Here is a 20,860-nt window from a genome sequence, read left to right as displayed (position 1 = left end):
CCTCCGGGTGGTATCCCACAGTGCACCATTGTGACCGCTCTGGACAGCCATCTGAACTCGGATGCACTGGTCAGGTAGACAGGAAAAGTCCCGCGAACTTTTGAATTTCATTTCCTGCTTGCCCATCGTGGAGAGCTCATCAGCACAGGTGACCACGCAGAGCTCATCTGCACAGGTAACAATGCAGTCTCCTGAGAATCTAAAAAGAGCTCCAGCATGGACTGCACGGGAGGTACTGGATCTGATTGCTGTATGGGGAGAGGATTCAGTGCTAACAGAACTGCGTTCCAAAAGATGAAATGAAAAAGTATTTGAAAAAATTTCCGAGGCTATGATGGAAAAAGGCCACAGCAGGGACTCAGTGCAGTGCAGAGTGAAAGTTAAGGAGCTCAGACAAGCCTACCAGAAAACCAAAGAAGCAAACGGAAGGTCTGGTGCAGGGCCAAAAACATGCCGCTTCTACGCTGAGCTGCATGCAATTTTAGGGGGCTGCGCCACAACTACCCTACCCCTGTCCGTGGATTCCGAGGTGGGGGTTGTAATCTCAGCCATGGCTGAGGATTCTGCGGACGGGGAAGATGACGATGAAGAAGAGGAGGACGAGCTTGCGGAGAGCACACAGCACTCCGTTAGCCCCAACAGCCAGGAGCTTTTTCTGACCCAGACGGAATTACCCTACCAGCCCTCCCAAGTCACTAGCCCAGATGGTGAAGCCATGGAAGCGACCACTGGTGAGTTTACCTTTGTAAATATAAAACATGGTTTAAAAGCAAGCGTTTTTTAATGATTGATTTGCCCTGAGGACCTGGGATGCATTCGCGGCCAGTAAAGTTACTTAGAAAAGTTTAACATGTCTGGGGATTGGGCGGAAATCCTCCAGGGACATCTGCATGAAGCGCTCCTGGAGGTACTCCAAAAGCCTTTGCAGAAGGTTTCTGGGAAAGGCAGCCTCGTTCCGTCCACCATGGTAGGACACTTTACCATGCCATGCATGTAGCAAGTAATCGGGTATCATTGCATGACAAAGCATAGCTGCGTATGGTCCCGGTGATTGCTGGCATTCAAGAAACATCCGTTCTTTATCTCACTGTGTTATCCTCAGCAGAGTGATATCGTTCAGGGTAACCTGGTTGAAAATCAGGAATTTAATTAAGGGGACAGAGATGCCCATTGTCCTGCTGGGCTCATGGCCTGCTGCTTAAAAAAAATCCTTCCTTGCACGTAGCCAAGCGGGGGGGAGGGGAGGAGTGAAATAGCGATGAGCTTTTTCGCGTTTGGCTAGCAGGGATCTTCCCAGCTACCAGCCACGCGGTAGGGGGGAAAAGGGGGGTGATTAGCAGTGAGCTTTCATGATACCAGCCATGCGGTGGGGGGAGGGGTAAAGCACTGTATATATGAAGGCTGCAGAAGCTGAAAGACAGTGGCTTACTATGGCCGCATGCAAGCTGAATTCTGATGCCCGACCTGCGTCTGTGAGATCTGTAACACCAGAGCCGCAGGCACTCAATATTAAGATGCAAAATGCAACCTTGTAGTGAAATCACATGTGCTATGTAAGGTGAATAGTGTTGTTCACTGTGAAAGAGTATAACCATTGTTCTGTAAAATGTATCTTTTAAAATACTTCTCTCCCTTTTTTCCCTCCCTCATGCAGCTGCAAATTTTTCAAGCCTCCCTACTCCATCGTTCAAAAACTTGGAAATGAAAACTGATGTCTTGAAAGTAAATTTCTACATATTTTGCATCATTACAATTTTTGCCTTTCAGGAGCAAAAATCTAGCCAAAACCTGAAGTATTTTATAGCTGTGCGTTCAGTGTCATGATTTGTGTCCTTTCAGTGTGGGGATTTAGTGCAAAGTGCTTAATAGTATATATATGTGCACAAAGCTGGACACTTGTATGGCTTGCGATTCAGGTCCCACTTAATGAAATAAAAGGAAGTATTGTAATTTCTGGGAGGTTTATAGCTATCTCTTGTAATCTGCTGTACCAACCTGATTGTCCACCATTAAAATTTTTCTTTAAGATTGTCTTGCATCCTCTGCCTGAAAGTCTTTGGTTTGAGCATCTGCTATTTTAAATGATCAGTGAAAACAGACTCTGTCTCTAAAGGAGATCATTAGTAACTGTGGTCTGAGCTTGGCTTTGCCGATGCTGATTAGGATAGTCTGAATGGTGTTAATAAAGTTGAAACCTTTAGATCCAATGTGTAGAACTGGTAAAAACGAATAGTTAGATACAGTATTAAATAGTATGGGACGGGTGATTTATTGTTACTGTTTACTTATGGTTATCTGCATAAACTCAGCTGAAACTCTTAGATCCAGTTAGCCACTTTTTTTGATAACCACCTTTAAGATTAGCAATTAAAAGCAACACATATAGGTTCTTTTAATTTTCATGTTAAATGTATGTAGTATGGATAGTAAATAAAGTATCTTTATTAGGAAGTTTTTTGATAAAAGTAGTATGAGACATGCTGAGTCATCATATCTCCTTCAATCTGTCACTTATCAGCTGGATCTCGTCTGTGTGGATGCAGGAGGCAGTTCAGCCCTGTTGCTAGGGAAACTCTGGGGCACAACCATGCTTCTCACCTTCATGTGCCAGAAATTCTGCCTCATTAAACTCAACAGGAGCTGTTGGGTGCTAAGTGCTTTTGAAAGTTAGGCCAGTTTACAAGCTTTGAATGTAAGGTGCTTTCATAAGCCTCAGTCTTGGTCCATATAGAAACTCTGTATGATGTGCTGAATAGCTTCTACACTGCAACTCCAGCACAGCAGCTACCTAACTTCCTCCCATAGCACTGAATACATTTTAGTGATCTGTGAGTAATGTCTATAGAGGCAGGGGGCATCTAGGAGTGTTTGAACATTGATGATCATGGACAACAGAGGTTTGAAATGTCTCACCAGCTAGTCCATGCTCCTGTCTGGAGGGGATTCTGTTTTATTTCCTAGACTTTTGGAATACAGACGGATAATCATCTACCTAAGAGGAGAGCATCATTTTAGATTTTCCACCATGTTAAGAGAGGGGGAAGGCCTTGATGTCATCCAAAGGTTATGCATCCAGGATCCACCGCCATGCCAAAAAGAGATCCACAGTTCATTAACTTTCACACATAGAAATCACCTGATGGTTTACATGGGGGCCATGAGGTGTACAATAACATATATTGATGAGTGTAATTTATTGATTTATGTACTCACAGTCTTGCATATTGTCACAGATCCATATTAAATCTCCAAATTCTAGATTTGTATCTCTGCTTTGGCTAAAAAGTATAAAAATGCTATTTTACCTATTTTCCAAATGAGCTTATCATTATATCTGGGCACAGAAGCAAAAGGATGAAAACAAACCTTTTCCTTTTGGCTACAAATTAGAGGAAGCTCGGTAGCATTGTTTGTTCAAGCAAGTCTGGACCAAATTATATTCTATAAATTGTGTCTTCCTGATACGACTGTTTCAGATGATGATATGAAGAACTTGTGTGCTGTGCCTAAGCCTCTCAACAGTGCCGCCTTTGTGATTCTGCTGTAACAACTGTGGAATAGTTGCAGATCTGGCAATGTTTTCTGGAGGATAATAGACTGCCCACATCTGACCTGCCTAACATAAGTGTTTGCTGTCAGCTCTCAAACATATAAGTTATTAAAAAAATCTGAGTTCTGTGTTATGAGCCTGAGTGTTGAATCAGACCTTTATGTGGGATATTTATATATAGTAGTATAGCACACTTTTCCCTTTCAGACCTTAATTGCTTTTCAGCCCATACATGGTGGTGTATTCCCACTTCCTTAGTCCTCCCCGCTCTTTCAGTAATAAAAGTTGCTAACATATACTGTATTATTGAAGACAATTAATTCTTAATTGTACAAAGTCACCTGAACAACAATTCCATAGAGACATTTCATTTAGAGGTAGTTTTCATATTCCTTTGCCAATCATAAAGGCTCTTTTGCAGTCGACTTGACTTATTAGGTCAACAATCCTTGAATTGGAAAGAGTGGTTTTATGGTCTATTGAAACACCAGATTTACATGGAAATTAAATACAAAAACTAGATTTACAAATTATTAAGGTTGTGAGATAAAATAAAACATACGTGTGTGAGCTAAGGAGAGAATGCTAGCCACTTTTAATTTCCTGACTTTAGTTAGTTTGTGTTTTGGTTTTCTTATTTAAATGATTCTTTTTGCTTGTATTTTTATAACTTATTTGGAGGGAAATACTGGGGCCTGATCCTCAGTTACTATAAATGGACACCAGTTCAGGATCTGGACTCTTATCCCAGTTAATAATGCTTGGGCTCAGAAGAAACAGGTGATATGTTTAGGACTTTCCCAAGATTTTCATTGAACCAGTCTAAAATTTAGAAAATTTTAGAAACTTTGGTAATGTAGAGAAAGATGCACACTTGACAAGAATAAAACTATGGACATTTTTGTCTTCTAGTGAATCCTCAAAATGTATAACATTTTGTTCTATAATTTGTCATGTTTTGTAGCATCTCTGGAGGGGCTGGCTTTAGTGCTTTTTCTATCCCTACTGTGATTAGGTTTCAGTGCCCAATCTATGGGTCAGAGAGGGAAGAGTTTTTATAGAATAGATTTTCACTATGAGTTTGAAAGCTCTAATATTTTATTTAATTTCTAAGAAGCTATATCAGTGGTTGCTGATATTCTCCCCTCATAATATTTTTAGTCAAAGAAATGATTATTTTTTTCACTGTTCGTGCAAAGGAAATCCAGTCAGAAAACCCTGGTGTGGTTTTGAAACAAATTCAGCCCTTAGTTTTACTCATGCAATCTGTTGAATACGAAGGCTTGTTTGGGTACAATGCAGGGCAGAATTTGCTCCAGAATCACTTAGGCAATGCTACTAAGCAAGTGCTTTTAAAACTTTAACACTAAAGAATTAAATGACTTTTCCTTGGAGGGGAGGATCAGTGGGATAGCTATGAATATACTTTCCCATTGACCATGTTGTTCCTGCTATTGTTGTTTCCTCCTATATTTATGGAATATTAGCTGGTAGATCCAAAAGCAAAATAACTGAGTGAACACAGCTCTGCCCTCTCCAATTTTTTTGGTAAATATTGTAACATTTGTGTTTACATATAATTTCTTTTAGATCTGTGTCTAAATTTTGCTTACAGTAAATTGTGATTTTTATCATTTAATGAGTATTCAGTTTGACCATCCTCTCATAATTTTCCTTTATTTCTCTTTTTGACTCCATTTAGTTTTAGTATTTGAGATAAATTTCATTTTTATCAGTTTTACTAGTTATTTTTTGATTTCCACAAACTTTGAAAATTCTGTTTTCATGGTAGTTCAAACTCTATTTTGTGTATCAGTATTGTCTAAAACTTTTCTTTATCATTTTGAGTTTTAGATATTTGTCAGTATGTTTAAAATCAGGAGGAGGATTTTGTTTCATTTTATCTAGTTTCTTTTTCCTTCACCCAGGGTTGGGAAGAAAGCGTGGATGCTGCTATCTCTCATTTGCTGAGAACATGTCTGTCCAAGAGCTCTAAAGAACAGGTCCTGACTCTCACCAGTCAGTTGAGTACACCCAAAGATACTAGCAGGCTGAAGAAACACATCACCTTGCTCTGTGATAGATTGGCCAAAGGTGGTCGTCTATGTTTAAGTACAGACACAAATATTCAGCAAACTATGGTCATGCCAGGTAAGATATTACTGCATGTTCTTCATTCAAAATGTGTGCATATATTCAAACTAAAAAGAATGTACCTTTGATTAGTTTTGGAGTTTATTTTACACTGAAATGAGACAGGCCAGGAGAAATGCCTTTCCTTTCCCTCTCAGAAATTCCAGGATAACCACTGAATAAATATTCTTCTGGAATTTTGATGCCATTTGTTTTTAGAACAATATGTTTTCTTTTTCTGTTGTATTAAATATAATATGATCCATTATGTTTTTCTTCTAACTAATAAAAAGTGGATTAGAGAATAAAACTATTTCAAGCTAAAGTTGGTCTAAATTTGATCAGTAGCTACCATATTTAAAGAACTTTGAAACCTACCAGGTTCTCCATGTGGGAGATGATGATACCTACTAAGGATGCATGCAGTAAGCTTGTTTGTTGCATTATTATCTGTTTTCCCTATAGTGCTTTCATTCTGAATAAGTAATACTATGCTTTATGCATACTGGCTGTTCACTAGTTAACCCTGTCATTTCCCCTGGGAGGACAGGATGGCAGGTGCTGAACTAAAGACAGACCTGCTGAGGTTATCACAGTGAATTGCAGAATAGCCTAAATCACCTGGTCTAGGGGAAGAGAGTTGGGGGACGGAGAAAGGTGATGGCTAGAGATCTAAGACCTATTTGGGGTGCCCTCAAGGAGGTTGTAAATGGGTTAGAGGTTCATTTACCTCAGGGGAAAGGCCAGGTGTACATATGGAAATTATATTGAACTGTTTTATTCTTGAAACTGTGCCTTGAAAGAAGGGCATGATAAAACTTTTAGGCCTGCCATTAGTCCTTTCTGAGCTGGAAAAATAGGCCAACAGCCATATATGAATGCAATCATTATAACACAAATTTAGACTGTTTTAAAGGAGTGTTTCCTCCTTTGGGCAAGTAGAAGATGAAATTCAGGGTATTGCAAGGGCTTTGGAGCAGAGCCCGGAGCTGGAGCGTGGACCATTAGGTTTTTGCCCGGAGCTGGAGCGGAACCGGAACAGAGCAATTTAAAAATTTGATTGCTCCAAATCCCTGGGTATTGCAGGGTGGTTTCCGTTTGGATGAGAAATCGGTGACAAGGAGTCAGGGTATTTTCTTAGTGTAATTCATTTATGTACTGTGTGTGTCTGTCCTGTTTCCCTGGACAGTGATAGGAACAAAATTGTATCCAGGCAACTCTTGTTCATAGAAGCCTTTGGGATAGGATCTTTGCCCTGTCAGAAGAAGCAGTTTTCTGCCTTTCTCCTTCTCCAGAGACCCAAACAGACTCACAGGAAAAGTCAGACTCTCCTGTGAGTTCCCACAGAATATTTTTTCAGGTCCTGGATTTAAAATGTTAAAAAAGCCATTAGCTCCACTGTCCCCTGGGATGGCTCCAGCCATCAAGCCCCTTCTTTTGTCTGCAGCCATTTCTACTACACTAAGTGCTTCAGTTGAGCATTTATCACACCCATTTACTTCCACAGGATCAGTGATCCCTTAGCTTCTGAGACTCCCAGTGTCGGGCTATTAACACCAATTTCATAACCAGCATCATTGAGACAGTATTCAGTGCTGAAGCCCCCATGAGGCTGTGTCTTCCATCTCTGATCCTGTTATATTCTTGGAATCTTAGTAACAGAATGAATGAAAGCCTGTTACTATCACTGCTGCAGCTCTTGCTGAATGAGTTTTCATTTGACCCTTAACAGTTACACTTGTCAGAGTAACAGTGAAAAGTTAAAGACAGCTCTATTGATGTAAGTGCTAGAAAAGTCTTAATTTAGACACAGGATCAGTCTAACCTAATGTTTCTGAGTTCAAATTAATCAGAAACTCAAAATGTTAGGCAAGTTTTAATGATCTGATTTAAAGATTGAAGCCTGATTGGGATGAAATAATATTGGGGGAATGCTAGTAGAAGGACAGTTTTCTGGTTAAGGTGGAACTTGTGGAGTAGATGAATCAGTTAAGTATGGAACTTTCTAATTCTAAGCATCCAGACTACTACTAGAAACTTCTAGGATATGATTTAAAGCCCATGGAAGGTGACGGGAGTCTGTACATTTAATAAGATCTTCAATGTGCATAATTTAAGAACTTTGTGGCATGTTGTTGAATAAAGGCCACTCACTTACTTTTGGTAAGGTATAGGGCCATATTGTGGCCTGTCAGGATGGGAGGGGTTCATATATTAGGAGTGAGGGATGTAAGGATGCTGTATTTGAAGCTGGGACTCTCAGGTGGAGGGTTGGTGAGGTGGTTCAGTGGGTGAAGAGAAGATGTTGGGGAGTGGAATTCAGTGTGTTTATACTTCGAAGAAAAAACAACAATCATGTAATTGTTAAGATGCATGCCTATCATCAGCTTGAATACTTAGTTTGCATGTTGTAATCTCCTCCTCCTTCCCCACCCCGCCCCCCGTGGACTCCATGTTCATTTGTCTTTATTTTTGTAGTTTGTAAATTCTTCATGGCAACCACTGTTTTTCCTTTTGATCGAAAAGTGTATAGCTCAGTTTGGACCCTACCTTGATATAATAATAATTAATTAATAATCTTTGTGGATATCCTATCATTTTGTTTTGTAATATTGGGCATTCATTCAAAGTTATTCCATGTTGTGTGGAATGTCAAACATATATGTATACACTAAATCTATAGATGTCTGTATAGATATAAATAGCTCTTTGAGACAGGGAACATGTCCTTGAAAGTGTTTGATCAAGTTGCACAATAGAGCCTTGATTTTGACTGAGGACTTTGGTTGTTACTGTAATATGAATATCAAGTGATAATAATTATGGAAAGAATACAATCTGGTGTGGTAAAACGCTTAATCTGCATGAAAATGGGATATCCTCGTTGCTCATGAATGATGTAGAGAGGTAATTCTAAACAAGTGCTAATAAAATCTGCTATGAAAATATACAATTATGCATTCTCTACTGCACATACTGTATATTTTAAAGAGTAACTGTTTATAAATGTTACAGATAACTTAAAAATAAAGTACTGATACTTTCATAGCCATCTGCTTGAAGAGTCAGACTTCATTAGTTATCGTGAATTCTCCTGTATGGAGGCCTTGGAGGAAAATTGTAAATATATAAATTATCTAAAATAGTTTTTCCATACACAATAATATTGCTTAATATACCTTAAGGCCCTGGGTTGTATCATGCCTGGAAGTAATCACTATATGTCTCAGTTGACAATGGGGAAACTGGAAAATCCTTTTTTTAATCTGACTTTTAAAAGGTCACCAGTATAGGATGGAATATTAACTATCCTGAGGCTTGGCTCAGGGTACGTTTTTTTGGGTGGGCAGAGAGTTGGAGAAGGGGTTCTACATTTTGGGAGGCGGGTAAAAATAGAAATTTTTTTGTCACACAGGTTGTTTTATTTTTTTGTCATGTTGGTTGTCATGTCTGCTCAGAGATTTAAAATGGAGATGAATTAGTGGACGGAGCACAGGTGAGATAGGCAAAAGTGCATAAAATGCAATTTATTATATAGTTGTGCAGTTTATTTATTGGATATCACCTCAACATATGTGGTGTGTGTATATGTGAAATGTGTATATTAATTTCCCAACAATACTATTCTTCAACTATGTCAGCATGTTCCCTTAAAGAAGTCTTACTGGAATAAATAAATACATAAGCTTTGAAAACAGACTACCTTGAAGAGCTCAGTTAATGGAGTTATGGAGGTTTAAAGTCAGAATAATTAATAAAATAGACAGAATGAAGTTGGGGAAAAATGGTTTGTTTGAAAGACTTAGTATGTCAAGCACTTAGGGCAAAAAGTGCTCAGAAACCATTCTCCCATGTGCTCATAGAGAACTGCAAGTCACATCAGGCTGCATCTTGCACTTTGTTGGCTTTGGCAAAGCCTAAACAGCTGGGCTAGAAGGAAGCTGAAGGGTTTGGGGAACTGTGCCAATCCTTAGTATGGGTCAGGGCCAGAGAGGTTCTGTTGAAAGGTGGTGTAGGCCACCCAGGTTGCTATGCACTAAGTTTAGTGGGTGGGAGAATTTACAGTATAAATCCAGGTTACTTACAGTGAATAAATTTTGTAGCTTTTCAAGTTCCTTATAATGCTAATGTATTTTGCAGTGCTGGTTTTTAAAGTCCTAACCAGTGTCAGCTGTGCCTGTAGTGAAGACCTCTTTGGGCCTCATTCTGATAGGAGCTGTATTTACAATCTCATACCACCCACCACCATGACTTCTTTTTGGTTGGTGATCCTGCCTTTGCGGTAGTAGTCTCTAATATGTAGAAATCTTCCAAAATACATTTGCTTCAATTCAACTCTCCCCATAAAAAATAATCTTTAAACTATTTGCTATTAAAGGTGAGGGGATTATTTTTGTTTTGACAAGGACCATCCTTTTCCTCCCTTTCTTTTTTGTTTTGATTTTGTTTTATTATTCCATCAAGTATTTTTCTCCTTTGTGTCGTGTATAACTTGATTTTATTATTCAATTTGACATGGCTGGAGCACTTTATAAATTATTTACTGAAACTGGAAGTCAGCTAGTGTGAATGTAACTTCATTAAAGTCTATGGCAGTGGTTACCCAAACTTATTCTGCCGCTTGTGCAGGGAAAGCCCCTGGCAGGCCGGGACAGTTTGTTTACCTGCCGCATTTGCACGTTTGGCCTGTCGCGGCTCCCAGTGGCTGCGGTTCGCTGCTCCAGGCCAATGGGAGCTGCTGGAAGCGGCACAGGCCAAGGGACTTACTGGCCACTGCTTCCAGCAGCTCCTATTGGCCTGGAGCAGCGAACCGCAGCCAGTGGGAGCCGCGATCGGCTAGACCTGTGGATGCGGCAGGTAAACAAATCGTCCCGACCCGCCAGGGGCTTTCCCTGCACAAGCGGCAGAACAAGTTTGGGAACCACTGGTCTATGGAATTGCACTTGTGCCAGGTGTGAGGTTTACTCAGTTGAAGATAGTCTTTTCCTAGGGTATTTGATCAACAGACTGTGGACTCTTCAAGACTGAAAATTTAACAGTATGTATTATAGATGCACAGTAGTTTCAGCTTTATGCTTCTTTACATAGTCATAACAGATATCTTAAAATACAACTTGCTTGTGGCTTTCTTTAATTTCTTTAATCATAGATGAATGGTTCTTCCGTCTTTATCTTTAGATGAAAGGAACAGACTTCTGGATAACAAATAACTAAGGTGTTCTCAAACTTTTTCTGTAGTGTAGACCTATTTAAATGTAGGTTGCCTCATGGATCACCATCCCTCCCATTCACAATTGCACAGACTGCCTGCTCCCATTTATTATTGTAGAACATCTCTGTGGGAACTCTTGCAGTTGTTTACCTGGAAAAGTAATATTAAAAACTATTTAATGTTGTTTTACTTTTATTTTAAAGCTGTTTAGCAGTTTCAAGTAAGGCAGAGAAGCCACCACCGTGGGCCAACCAATTCTCTGTGGACTACTAACAAGTACTCCACAGACCACAATCTGAGGACCTCTTTTCTATCTGAAGTGTTATTGCTGAATCAATGTGCATTTATATTTTTACGTTGTGTTCTACATGGGTTCTGAGAAGCATCTAAGAGTGCTAATCTGTTCTTAAAGCCAGGCATTTGACCCAAATAGAGATTGCTTATCTCCCAAGATACCTACTCCCCAGTAAGAAATCTAATTCCCCTTTAAAATCTTTTCCACATGTTTTCTGGAAAAAATGAATGCCAAACATTTTTTACTTTTATAACTTAGCCCCCCCGGCTTCTTCAGTTTATCACTTCTTCTTTAAGAAATAATGCTTTAAAACAACCCTCCTCCCCCACCCCGGTAAATGGTTTATATTTGCAGAATGGGATCTGATGTATCAGTTCCTTTGTGGTTTGCTTTCTGCTGTGGGCATGCAGAAATACAGTTCTACTTCTGCTGCACCACATATGTTCTAGCTAAGACCTTATTGACTGTTTTCTTCTAACAAAAGTCTTTTTTTACCCATTGGATTTCTCCTCTTAACTAATATCAATGCTGCTGTCATGTTGATATGTACTGTTATCAGTCCAGATTTTTTTAATCAGTTCATTCAATTTACACATTAAATGCTTCTGGCAAATTTACTTTAGACTACAGTATATTTTTTTGCAGGGATAGGTTGTCATCTCTTTGAATCATATCCCATTCTAAGCAATTCTGGTTCTTAAAGTGTGTTGGAATATGCTAAAGATTAATGTAATAAATAATCTTTAAAAATTATGTCTACTGTATCTAGTTAAAGAAAAACAGGATTTAAAATTTTGTTCACAAAACTATACTAAAATATACATTATTAGACTATACAGTGACACTGTATAAGATAAGGATTTTGCATGTAAGGAGGCTGAAATATACATGATGGATGAAATCCTGGTACAGTGCAGGCAATGTCAAAACTCCTAATGATTTCAATCTAGGCAAATTTTCATCTGTTATTTCTTAATGATGCTCATCCATCTTTATCATCTTATTGAATAAAACAAAGGGTAACTTTTGCAAAAAGCTCCTAAGTGATTTAGGTTCTTAAGTCACATTTTCAAAGGTATTTAGGAATTTAAGGCCTGGTCTACACTACAAAGTTAGGTTGACATAAGTTGACTTTTGTTGACGGATTTATGCATGCATCTGCACTGAGATTTGTCTGCAAATGACATAACCACCCTTTTACAGCACAGTAAAACCACCTCCCTGAACAGCATGGAGCCCTGGTTAACTTACTGAGGTTGATGCAGTGTGAGTGTAGACATTGTCTAACCTCTGTCAACCCTAAAACTCCTCCAGCAGCTGTTCCACAATGCCCTATTCTCTGCAACAGGGATTGTTCTGGTCACAATTGTTAACTCCACTGGCCAGGGTTCACAGAGACCGAAAGCCACACCTCACTTTTCTATTGTATGTGACCCGGATTACGGCACCGTACAAGAGAGCAGGAATAATAACGGCCTGGTACACAAGAAGTTTGGTTTTATTCTTGATATCACGATCTTCGAAGACATCTTTTCTCAAGCATTCGAAAACTGCATGGTGCATGGAAGGCAGTGTTGAATTTCTTTGTCAGTGTAAGCTTTCTGTGACAGACTATCACTAAATCAGTCTTTGAACTCCAATGTGCGGATGACTGTGCCCTGTGTGCCCACTCATAAGATCTTCAAAAAATAGTCAGCACTTTCTCTGAGGCCTACAACCAACTCAGCCTCACATTTAACTCTTAGAAAACTTAAGTACTACAGACCCTGGAGAACGTTGAGCATTGGATCAGTATCTTAAATCTGAAGTTGGCAAATAGAGTACTAATAACTCATTTAAGAGTATGATGACTGTGATCAGGGTCAATATCATAAGAAGATTAGAAAACCTTTTGTGCCATGTTTACTTTCAAAGAGCTCATAATATAACATTTTACATTTCTTTGGACGCTTCTCAAGTGGCTCACTTACTTAAAATATTACAATGGAAACTCTAACTCATTTTTGTTTCCAGCATCCTTTAAATCATATAGCTTTGCCAAGAGAGAATCTTGAGGTTTCCCATGGAAGAGAGATGTAATCTTCAGTACATTGTAAAGTACCAAAACCTAGTCTGTCTTGTACAATCAGCTGATACGTATGGTGGTGTTTTTATGCTTAAAAAATAAAGATAAGACAACTAATTTTTGTTCTAGCATTTGCTAACTATTAAATAGATTTTGATTCAGACTGTACTATACTGAAAAGTTCTCATGCCTTCTCTTTTGTTGGATTAAATGTTTAGAATACACACACACATCTGTGTATGATCTGAAAATGCGTATGTTTACATTTTACCTGTTACATATTTTTGTCGCTCATTCACCTCTGGACATATAAGTTTAAGAGTCAGGTTAGAAGTGTTTTGTACAGCTGTGAGAAGAAGTTGCACAGTGCTTCTCTGCACTATGCCTGACTCCACCGGTACTGTCAGCTTCTCTCACTTCCAAAATCCTTTGGCATGCAGTGAGCTTAAAACAACATTGGAACTGCTCTTCAAACTATCCCAGTTTCTCTCACCTATTAAGGACTAGCAGATCTCTGGTACTGAACTTTTTTTGGCCTTCACAAGGTGTGCCAAGAACAAACTCTCTTGAAACATAATGCAGTCAAAAAGGATTGTAGCTGGAGCATCAAGGTGGATTTGAGTTGAATCAAATTGATTTAAATCATGATTTCAGTCACTAGTCAGGAAGACTTGATTTAATCATGGATTTCTACATAAAAGTGCATTCTTGTTTGTTGTTACCAGCCTGAAGATCCTGCATGTTCAGACATGTTCCTTTCATCATCTTCAACACAGCTTACTCCTGAGAAGGAACACTTCTCATGATGTTGTTTCATTCGGGCAACCAGGTGTTGCATTTCTTTGTTGCGCTGTTTGCATTTTGCACTCATGCCTGTCTTACCCACAGGTAGAGGAACTTCATTAAAATATTCCCAAACTGGGTCTCTTTTATGGCCTAGTGCCATCATAGGTTTTCCCTTCTAGTGAGAGGATGGTATGGTAGATCTCAAATCAATGAAGACTGTACTCAGAAAGACTTCTGTAACGTGCTGCTCAAACAGTTTCACTTTTGTTTCTACTGCCTGTCCCTCCCTTCTCACATTTATCTTCAGACTTTTTCTCCTTGTCCAGATCTATTTTGCCCCCAACAATCTTCATTGAACTTTCTGAAACTTTGCACTTTTAGAGAGAGCGGTAAGGGATTGACTCTATGTACACAAATTTGCAGAGGGACAATAGGGTTGAGGTCTGTTATTTCTCACCCCATATATTATTTATTTATTTATTTATTTAAAAACATTTTTCCTGTTAACAAGCATGTTATCTCTGGAGACACAAATCCAGTTTGAGAACTGCAAAACTAAGCATATCTGATGGTATCTTCTAGACTGAGCACAGAGTCTCATTGGGTAGCTTGAAGGATTAACCTAAATAATCTATACAGAAGCCCCTGGAACCCCATAAGATTGGGTCCCTAATCCATGACTATTGGAACTCATTTACAAAACTTTTCTTAAACATTACATGACTATATTGTCTCATACTATAGAATTAGAATTTATAATCCCTATTCTATGATGAGATATCTTTGAGCTATAATGTATCTTAATTAAAACTATCTTTAGATAGGCTTTTTCCTCAAAAAGCATTTTATCAAAAAAGTGATTTAAATAAAAAAACCTGATTTTTTTAAATTTTTTTTTTAAAATAATTGATTTTTATCCACTTTGTGGAGCATTTAATTTACTCTACTATCAAAGCTAGAACACAGTAGAGGAAGCATGAAAATAATATGGATCATTTTGGTAGTACAGTTAGAAATTGGAAAATGTAGTTAGAAAGGTAGAGTCCCATTCTCTTTGAGATCTGAAGTCAGAGCACCTTTATCTTTTCTCTGGGAGAATCCAACAGTCAGGTAACCCTCTCTTAGGTTCTCTCGGCTAGTAGTGTTTAAATTACCTCATTTTGGGATTATCCTATGGGTGTAGTATGCAAAGAAAATTATATCCCTTAAGTGGAATAAAGGTAATTTCATTTCTTAGAAGTCACCCCTTCGTCTGTGGATTCCTGGCTTAGCTGCTCTTCGGTAGATCTAGGCCTGGCGTTAATGAAGAAGTCTCTTGTCAACTAACTTCAATTTAAGTAGTTCATATGCCACAGGTATAGCTAACAAGTTTTGAGGAGCGAGTTAAGTAAGCAAGTTTGTTAGCCGGCTAGGGTTGTGTGGAGTGAGTGTAGTTTTGCACCCTTCTCTGTAGTTTGTGCCCTCAATTGTGTTCCTCTTTACCCAATTATGTTCTGCTTCCCTCAATTCTCCAACTCTTCATTACCCCATCTCACATATTATGCTCACTTTGATAAGGGCATGCTCAAACAGGCATATTGCACCTATGTCTGACCACCTTCTTGATACTTCATCAACGGTAGAGGGCCATGTATGGTCTCTGACGAAAGCTAAGACATAGCTGATTGTCATGGTTATTGCTAGATGTTTATGCAGGAAATATTGTAAGAGATATGTAAAATGTAGAATATTATGTTCCTAAATGTTGGAGAAGCAGCATGTCATCTAGGTGAGGCAGGTCTCCGCTAACTCCATCAAGAGTGTGAAAAATAAATATAATTTGACCCAGCCTAGCCCTGTATTTATGGTCTGGAGGAGATGAAGGTCTGAACATTTACAAAGACAAAAAGACTCTGAACAGGGGATCCTCAGGACTGAACTGAAGTTAATGACACCCTGATAATAAAAAGAAACAAAAAGTCTGGGATTGTGTAAGAGAAGAAGGAGCACCATATGTTATCCATTATGCTAGAAATACCCTACCAATGTCTTACAAAAAGTGGGTACCAGCTCTCTGGACTGGACAAGCGCTGTAGGGACTGACCATTTGGTGAGAAATACTTTATTAGACATGAAAGTAACATCCTCTTTGAATAATTGCACATGTCCATTCCATTGTAGGTGTTTGTGTGCTCCAGTGCACAGTTGTCAGAGAGATTTTCCTACCGCAACAATATGAGTGCCTGCTGCTGCCTTGCACACCCTGTGCAGACCTAAATGATTGAGCCGTTCCCTCCTACTGCCCATGATGGTTGTTGGAGTTTCCTTTCCTTGCTTCTGCAAGTCTCCAATCAAGTGTGCAAATAGCAACTATTGTAGTCCTGTATAGTTAGTGTGGTTTACTAATTAAGTTAGCATGGTAAAAAAATTATTTTGTTGTTTGTGTGGATCTGGCCCTGGTACAGGAGTTATGTCGTGCTCTCCAGGGTTCAAGCATTGCCACTCCTGCAGTAGGGCAATGCCTAACAGTAAGGCTATGATTTTATCATGGAGGTCACAGAACTCACGGAATCCCCTGGGAGCTCCCAGCCATCGTGGGCGGTGGGAGGACCCCACAGATCCCAGCCGCTGCATGCAGCGGGAGACCATGGAGCTCCAAAACCCCACCGGTGGTAAGGGACCCCCGCAGCTGCCCAGAAAGAAAGAAAGAAATAATTGGAGATATACCTATCTCCTAGAACTGGAAGGGACCTTGAAAGGTCATCGACTCCAGACCCCTGCCTTCACTAGCAGGACCAATTTTTGCCCCAGATCCCTAAGTGGTCCCCTCAAGGATTGAACTCACAACCTTGGGTTTAGCAGCTATCCCTCCCACCCAAAGTCCTCCCCACTAAAAGTCACAGACAGGTCTTGGGCTTCAATGAATTTTTCTTTATTGTGAGCTGTCTGTGACTTTTACTAAAAATATCCGTGACAAAATCTTAGCGTCACTGAATAGTAACCCTCAGCCTAGCTACCTTAATTTCTTTGAGAAGCTCATGTGCATGACCAATGTGCTACTCCTGAGATATATGAGACCGTGAGAGAGTTGTTAAACCTCTTGGTGCCACTGCGACCAACAGTTCAGGATTTTTGCCCATCTCCAGTGCTCAAGGTAGTGGTGTTAGTGGCTTCACTTCTAAACCGGGCAGGTCCAGCTGCTTCAGCCATCAGGGTACTGACAAAGACAGTACCATCCAGGGGAAAGCCACAGATGATCTTCCCGGTTCTCCTTTCTTCAGAGACTGAATCGTCCTCATCAGTACCAACAGGTATGACTCCACCATGCTCTCAAGAAGAAGAGGAGGAGGAGGATGTTGAGGAGGATGGCTATAGCCCTGGCCATCCACCCAGAGGAGGTTCAGGAAAAATCCTACAGGCTGGTGGATGTGATAGCATCTGCTACCCCGGCTGGAATAGCTCTCCCTAATAACTATGTTATTTTAGAGCCTACCAAGTTTCTTTGACAGATCCCAGCTTCCTGCTGCCAACTACAAAAAGGATGGAGAGGAGGTATTATAATCCCCTCATGGGTTCAAGTGCCTCTATAATCATCTCCCTCAGCAGCAGTAAGAGAGAGTCTGACAGGGTCACCAGGCATCAACCCCAAAGAATAAAGAGACCAAGAAGCTGAACTTGTTTGGGAGGAAGCTTTATTTCACAGGCAGGTTATAGCTTTGTATCACAAACAAGCAAGCTTTGCTGGGATACTACAGTTTCAAAGGCAAGCTCCCGTATAATGCAAAACAGACATTCCAATCAAGAAGGGCAAGTTGGTTGCCAGAACCGCTCTATAGGTGGGTCTGGATGCAGCAGATTCTGCAGTTCTTGGCAGGGCCTCAGCCATCACGATGAGACACTCATCTTGGTTATGCTTTTCTGGGCTCCCTCTAGAGATGCAGTAAATAGTCCAGGACCTCCCATTTGAAGGGCCAGCACTCTTAGAAAAAATTGACGAGACTGCAGAATCTCAAGGAATCTAGAGCAACACTGAAATCCCTGGACATTTCCACCCCAGCAGTGAAGTGGATGATGTTTTGTCCTCACCAATCCCTGTGTTTTCAGGGGTTTGCCCCTCGAACCCAGGACCTGCCAAGGAGAAGAGGTTATGAAAGACACCCACTGCCACCCTCTGCTTCTGCAGCTGCCAGTTCATCAAGGCAGGCAGCATCCTCCAAGAGGTCATTTTGATGGGTGGCTCAACAGCAGACTACCAGTTCTTTTCTTCCCCATTTTTTGCAAACCACCTGTTTTACTTCTGTCATGCTTGGGCCCACATCACAGCAGGTCAGTGGGTTCTAAGCATGGTGGAAATGGGAGGTGCACTCCAATTTATTTCCACTCCCTCAATTTCCCCATCCCTCTTCTGGGACCTCTCTCATGAGTTAGTGTTACTGCAAGAGACACAATCACTTCTCCTTTCAGGAGCTATAGAAGAGGTCCCTCCGTTGTTCAGGAAAAGGAGTTTTAATCCTAATATTTCCTGATCTTGAAAGCAAAAGGGTATCCCACGCCTATTTTAGATCTAAGACAGCTAAACACGTTCCTAAACAAAAATAGAAATTCTGCATGGTCACTCTAGCTTCCATTATCCCTTCCCTGGAGCCAAGGAACTGGTGTGCTGCTCTTGACTTAAAGGACACTTATTCATTAGAGCCACAGTAAAGTTCTGAGATTCACCATCAGCAGTCATATTATTATCAGTTCACAGTGGTCTCTGACTTTCCGCAGCTCCCATTGACCAGGAATGGCGAACTGCAGCCACTGAAAGCTGCAGGAGGCCATGCTTGCAGACGGTCAATGCAGACGGCTTGCAGACGGTTAACTTTGGGGGACAAGTCCTGCTCTAGAGAAGTTCAGGATCTGCTCCCGAATAGTAGGAAACAATCAGCTAGAACTACTTACCTGACTAAATGGTCCAGACTGAAAGGGGTTTCCCCTGTTCTTAGTCCAGCACATGCTGAATAGAAACATCTTCTGTCCCTGAAACATCAAGGATTAGCTTGATCAGAGTACAGCTAGTGGCTATATTGGCGTTTCACTCACTTGTGGATAACCGCTTTTTCTTTTCCACCCTGATGGCTGTAAGATTTTTAAAAGGTTTGGACAGACTGTTTCCATGGGTTCAGAATACTAGTCTAGCATCGAGCCTAAATCTAGTCTTAACAAAGCCGATGAGTCTTTTGAGCCTTTGAGCCTCAGCACCTGCTCTTTGTTGTACCTTTCAATGAAGGTAGCATTTTTAGTAGCCGTTCCATCAGCCAGGAGAGTGGGGGAGTTGAGGGGTCTAGTATCAGATCTTCCATAGATGGTTTTCTGCAAGGACAAAGTCTGCTTTCATCCTCACCCAACTCGTTTGGTGACGAAAGTTGTCTTCACTTTTCATATTAATCAAACAATTTTCTTACTGACTTTCTTCCCAAAGCCTCATGGTAAGAGGGAGAGGAGAGACTGTATGCTCTGGATGTTAGAAGAACTTTACTGTTTTTCTGGAATGGACTAATCCTTTTAGGTCTTTCTCTCAATAATTTATTACATTTGCAGACAGAATGAAGGGCAGTCCTCTTTCCCCACAAAGGATTTAATCCTGGATATCCAGTTGTATTCACTGTGTTACCAGCTGGCTAATGTGAAGCTGTCGGGTAGAGTATTGGTCATTCGACTAGGTCTTAAATGACCTTGCAGTTTTTCTGGCTAGTGTGCCCATATTGGACATTTGCACAGCGCAAGTTGGTCATCATGCCACTCGTTTGCCTCTCACTGTGCTCTCTCTCAACAATCTAGAGACAGTACCAAATTTGGGCAAGTCCCTGTTCAAATCAACTCTGAACACACCTCCAGGTGAGACTACTTGTGAGTCACCTACAGTCGAATGGATATGTGCAACACATCTCAAAAAACAAGTTACTAACCTTCCCAAAGAGAAAGTGAGAGAGTGACTATGGTGGTTTGGGTACTCACCTGGGAGGTGGGAGACCCAACTTCTAGTCCCTGTATCTTTTAGATAATATGTAAATTTTCTTTCTTTGCTGTTTGGTTAGAAGACAAGCTGCAAATTAACAACTTTGTGTAATAAATTTCTAAGGCAATGCATTTTTGTGCTTCAACCAGTCTGCATCACTGTGTGCAACTAGATTGATGCAGTTTTAAAAGTGAAAAGCTAGGACACCTGACACAGAAAGAGAGAGAGAGAGGATGTTCAGGGTGTGACGCTGTACCCCATAATTCTTTATGGGAATATGACATAACAGATATATGTATATGCAGGGTAAACTCATAAATTGTTTGCCCTCTATAACACTGATAGAGAGATATGCACAGTTGTTTGCTCCCCCAGGTATTAATACATACTCTGAGTTAATAAGTAAAAAGTGATTTTATTAAATACAGAAAGTAGGATTTAAGTGGTTTCAAGTAGTAACAGACAAAACAACGTAAGTCACCAAGCAAAATAAAATAAAATGTGCAAATCTATGTCTAATCAAACTGAATACAGATAAGAGCCTCACCAGTTCCAGGATGCTCCCTTTTACAGACTAATCTCTTTTTAGCCTGGGTCCAGCAATCACTCACACCCCTTTGCTCCAGTTTCTTCCAAGTATCCTGGGGAGGTGGAGAGGCTCCCTCTTTAGCCAGCTGAAGACCACCTGGAGGGGTTCTCCCAGGGTTTAACTAGACTTTCTCTTGTGGGTGGAGACCCCCTCCTCACTCCTATGCAAAGTCCAGCTCCAAGATGGAGTTCTGGAGTCACCTGGGCAAGTCACATGTCCATGCATGACTCACAGTCTTTACAGGCAGAAG

At 40.3% G+C, this 20,860-nt stretch overlaps 1 protein-coding gene across 7 annotated transcripts in view; it reads left to right on the top strand.

Annotated features, from left to right (window-relative positions):
* The window catches only part of BBS9 (Bardet-Biedl syndrome 9), a 519,285-nt gene that overhangs the window by 298,597 nt on the left and 199,828 nt on the right, over window positions 1–20,860 (top strand). For all 7 annotated transcript variants that reach the window (XM_045005718.1, XM_045005716.1, XM_045005719.1 and 4 more), the window contains one exon: window positions 5,479–5,701. In XM_045005718.1, coding sequence (XP_044861653.1) covers window positions 5,479–5,701 — 223 coding nt within the window. The remainder of the gene's footprint in view (window positions 1–5,478; window positions 5,702–20,860) is intronic.

This window comes from Mauremys mutica, chromosome 2, assembly GCF_020497125.1.
Source record: "Mauremys mutica isolate MM-2020 ecotype Southern chromosome 2, ASM2049712v1, whole genome shotgun sequence".
NCBI classification, from domain to species: domain Eukaryota; kingdom Metazoa; phylum Chordata; order Testudines; family Geoemydidae; genus Mauremys; species Mauremys mutica.
Note: the sequence above shows the minus strand (reverse complement) of the source record. Positions and strands in the feature narration are given on the sequence as shown.